At 49.5% G+C, this 2,744-nt stretch overlaps 1 protein-coding gene across 1 annotated transcript; it reads left to right on the top strand.

The window, feature by feature from the left end:
* The first annotated feature begins 395 nt into the window (after positions 1 to 395).
* LOC111964123 (apelin receptor B-like) lies at positions 396 to 2,744 on the top strand. Its single transcript, XM_023987861.1, has one exon. It carries the CDS (start codon positions 581 to 583, stop codon positions 1,694 to 1,696), a length of 1,116 nt encoding a protein of 371 aa, XP_023843629.1. The 5' UTR covers positions 396 to 580; the 3' UTR covers positions 1,697 to 2,744.

The following is a 2,744-nucleotide window of genomic DNA, read 5'->3' as shown; positions in this document are numbered from 1 at the left end:
AATAAAACGAATGGTGTTAATATCAATTAAATTCTACTTCTTATGACTTCTGAAGGTTGTAAAATGTGTGGCAGATCCACAAGATGCGCTTTCACAAATAGGCTACAGTCTCAAAGACCGTAAAAGTGTGCTTCATAACTTCCCTATTTGTAATTTCATTACGGTTTCGCTTTTAATAATTGAGCCCTGCTTACCGGCTATTGGAGAGTTATCTTCACAAGGGCATGTGAGGGAGTCACGGGGGGAATGGGTGCTGGTGAAAGAGCGAGAGCGTATGGGAAAGGGGGGTTGGGAGTGCTGGGATCGGCCTGGGAGGAGGGGACAGAGGGGTGTGTGCAGAACTGCCTAGGTTTAAAAAGGCAGCCTGCCCCGGCACTGTGACACCAGACCTAAAATTGCCCTCGACTGAGCAGGAACTATTTTGAAACTCGTGCTTTTTCTGAACTTCTTGCACACATATTTGGACTACGTTTCTAATTGCTTTATACATTTTATTAATACATTAGATCAAATKATTTAAACTGATCAAATAACAGAAACTTTGAAAGAAGAAAAGGAAAGGATACTCTGAGAAGAAAGAATGGAGCCGTGGACAACCACCGAGAGCCCTGACTACTATGACTATGACTATGACGAGCAGGAAAACAGCACCATGTGTGACTACTCTGAGTGGGAGCCATCCTACTCGGTCATCCCAGTCCTCTACATGCTCATCTTCATCCTGGGTCTCTCTGGCAACGGCGTGGTCATCTTCACTGTGTGGAGGTCTCAGGCCAAGCGCCGGACAGCAGACATCTACATAGGCAACCTGGCCATGGCTGACCTGACCTTCGTGCTGACTCTGCCACTGTGGGCAGTGTACACTGCGCTAGGCTACCACTGGCCCTTCGGTGTGGCCCTCTGCAAGATCAGCAGTTACGTGGTGCTGCTCAACATGTACGCCAGCGTCTTCTGCCTCACCGCCATGAGCTTTGACCGCTACCTAGCCATCGTGCACTCTCTGTCCAGCACCCAGCTGTGTACCCGTGTCCACTTGCAGTCCTCCCTGACGGCCATCTGGCTCCTCTCCGGCCTGCTGGCCGCCCCCACCCTCATCTTCCGAACCACCAAGTACGACGAGAACAGCGACCGCATCTCCTGTGGCATGGACTTCAGCCTGGTGTTGGGTGGGGACAATCAAACAATCAATCAATCAAATGTATTGAAGCAGCAGGAGTTCATGTGGATCGCAGGGCTCAGCATCTCCTCCTCTGCCCTGGGCTTCCTCCTGCCATTCCTGGCCATGATGGTGTGCTACTGCTTCATCGGCTGCACCGTGACACGCCACTTCAAGAGTCTGCGTAAGGAGGACCAGAGGAAGCGGCGTCTACTGAAAATCATCACCACCCTGGTGCTTGTGTTTGCTGCCTGCTGGATGCCCTTCCACATGCTGAAGAGCGCTGATGCCCTCTCCTACCTGAACCTGGCTCCAAACACCTGTGCTTTCCTCCGCTTCCTCCTGCTGGCCCACCCTTACGCTACCTGCCTGGCCTACGTCAACAGCTGCCTCAATCCCATCCTGTACGCCTTCTTCGACCTGCGCTTCCGCTCCCAGTGCCTTTGTCTGCTCAACCTGAAGAAGGCCATGCACGCCAGCCCAAATAGCTCCCTGTCCTCCCAAAAGACAGAGGCCCAATCGCTGGCCACTAAGATGTGATGTTTGTGCTGTAGTCAGGGCACGGGAGAGGGACGCCAGCCAGAGGGAATGGGTCCCCAGCTGCCCTGTCCTGCCTCCACCTGAACACTGCAGGTACATCTAAGACTTCAGAGGTGCATGACATAATTACCTATCCAGTCAGTTCCTGGGGGTGTCATCATCCGCCTGCCCCATACATGTGGACTGCAGACTGAGTGAGTGAGGAAACTGATAGACTCACTAACATCCTCCAAGCCCACTCTCAGTGATTGGGAAGTTTGTACAAATCCCTTGAACTGCTTGATACAGGGGACCAAGCTCCATACCAGGGTGATGCAAACCAGACCCCAGACATTTTGGACAGAGTTGAATGTATTTCAAAAAGGACAAAGCAGCTCATATTGTTCTGCTGGTGTCCTGTGTGGACTAAAGGCAAGCTCTTGGATGGGGGTCCCAAGGCTCTGGCTTTTAACACTGGTGGAATGTATTATTCATGCCTGTGTACCATGCTGTTCTTGTTTTTATTTTGTAAGCACTTGCTAATTGGAAAGAGGTGAGACCCCATCGTCCAGACTGTCTTTGTCTTATCTGCCCCAGTCAGCCAGTCAAAGAAAGGTGTTGCCGTTTGATTAAAGGGTTGGAAGGGGAGACAAGGGCACGGCGAGTGGGGGTTCCAGACGGACAGATGGCAGCTGACAAATGTTGTTGAGGGGGAGAAGGGCTAACTAATAGGCGACTGCTCTGACAGATTAAATTTTAGTGTGCATTTGTATGTGTGTTTATTGAATTAGAATTGAAGAAGGCATGAATGAACTTGTCTTTATTTGACAAAGATGTGAATACATGCTGTATAATGCTTTTATGTGTGTGATTTGTAATAAAAAAGGTTTCTTTTTAACTAATATCTTCATGTCACTCTGTTGCTGGTTATGATGTCATGGAAACACTATTCAGTAGAATGTGCTTTTTCCTGTTAGCACACAAGGTTGAAGGGTGGCAGTCTCCCTCCCATTGTGTGCAGTCAGACCATAATCAAAGCTGTCTAAAGGAAATACATGTTTGAGTTCTA

This window comes from Salvelinus sp. IW2-2015, linkage group LG5 (genome assembly GCF_002910315.2).
Source record: "Salvelinus sp. IW2-2015 linkage group LG5, ASM291031v2, whole genome shotgun sequence".
NCBI classification, from domain to species: Eukaryota; Metazoa; Chordata; class Actinopteri; order Salmoniformes; family Salmonidae; genus Salvelinus; species Salvelinus sp. IW2-2015.
The sequence above is the reverse complement of the archived record's forward strand: the minus strand, read 5'-3'. Positions and strand labels throughout refer to the sequence as shown.